Here is a 1,407-nt window from a genome sequence, read left to right as displayed (position 1 = left end):
AGCTGACCAAATTGTATTCGAAACCGATCGTATTCGCGTCGACTTACCTCCTCAACGCTTGAGTTTTCCTATCGCCCGGGTTTTACCAATCTGCCCGTCAACGCGCCGAATAAAATACTAGTTTCTTATATTTTACATTAGAACGTATTAAAAATAGAGTAAATTGTAGTTTGGTCGTTTTCATCAGCTTTTATCTAAATTATGTATCATTTGATCTTTGGATATGACATGCGTTCTTTGGGATGCCCGGTGCAAACAATGATGTAGTTGTGATAAATGCGTCTCCTCTTTTCGACCGTCTCGTAAACGGGGTTGGACCCGACACCTCATTTTCCACTAATGGTGTCAACTATGAATACGGATATTATTTAGTCGACGACATTTATCCGAATTGGGCAACGTTGGTTCATAGCTTTACGTGCCTGACTGATGATAAACGAAAATATTACAAGAAAAAACACGAGTCGCCCAGAAAGGACATCGAAAGGGCATTCGGGGTATTAAAGAAACGTTGGTCTATAGTTAGACATCCGGCTCATATTCTGCACATGGATACGTTAAGAAATGTAACGTACACTTGTATTATCTTGCATAATATGATACTGGAGGACTCGGGTAGAGCAATTTGTCAAGGCGAGTACGATGATGCCCCAGATCCGATAACAACACTAAACGAAGATGAGAGATTTGCTATTTTATTAAGAACACGAAAAAAGGAAACGAATTTCAGTCTTCGAGCGGATTTGGTCGAACATATTTGGAGAAACAAACAACAAAACGGCGGCGGCAACGACGACGACTAAAAATAGTTGATTTTTTTATGTATATGTTTTTAATTTTAATTTAGTTTGTATTTGATAATTATTGTATTTAATAAATTTGTTGGTTTATTAAATAAAAAAAAAATAAAAAGGGTTTCAAAGCCCCCTCACCATAGAGGGGCATCTTTGGGGTGAGGCTTTGAAGCCCCCAGTGCCCACGTGACACTGACGTGACACTGGGGAGGGGCTTTGAAGCCCCTCACCATAGAGGACAGTTTAAGAGTCATTTATGTGTTCATGCACCATTTAATACCGATTGGCTTTAAGGGAATGCTTCTATCACTACAAGAAAATGAAGCTAACGCAACCCCGATAAATGGTTGCATTAGGCCATGAAAAAGTTGCATTAGGCCTAATGTAACCTTTTACCAAGGGCTGCATTAGGTGAAGTTGCATTAGACGTATTGCAACCTTTTTGTTAGATAATGCAACATTTTCTGAAAGAGTTGCATTTACTATTCAAATGCAACCTTTTTTAATGCAACCTTTTATATGCTAATGCAACTTTTTTAACTTTTAAATGCAACTTTTCTAACACCCAAATGCAACCTTTGAAACTTCAAATGCAACCTTTACTAGACTAAAA

General features: G+C 38.2%; 1 protein-coding gene across 1 annotated transcript; it reads left to right on the top strand.

Annotated features, from left to right (window-relative positions):
- Positions 1–242: 242 nt before the first annotated feature.
- On the top strand, positions 243–803 carry LOC143606331 (uncharacterized). The gene has a single exon (XM_077082133.1). It carries the CDS (start codon positions 243–245, stop codon positions 801–803), a length of 561 nt encoding a protein of 186 aa, XP_076938248.1.
- Positions 804–1,407: the final 604 nt, after the last annotated feature.

This window comes from Bidens hawaiensis, unplaced genomic scaffold (assembly GCF_021521415.1).
Source record: "Bidens hawaiensis isolate Kalapana, Puna unplaced genomic scaffold, B.hawaiensis_p1.1 tig00074346_1, whole genome shotgun sequence".
In the NCBI taxonomy this organism is placed as follows: domain Eukaryota; kingdom Viridiplantae; phylum Streptophyta; class Magnoliopsida; order Asterales; family Asteraceae; genus Bidens; species Bidens hawaiensis.
This window is presented reverse-complemented; position numbering and strand designations above follow the sequence as displayed.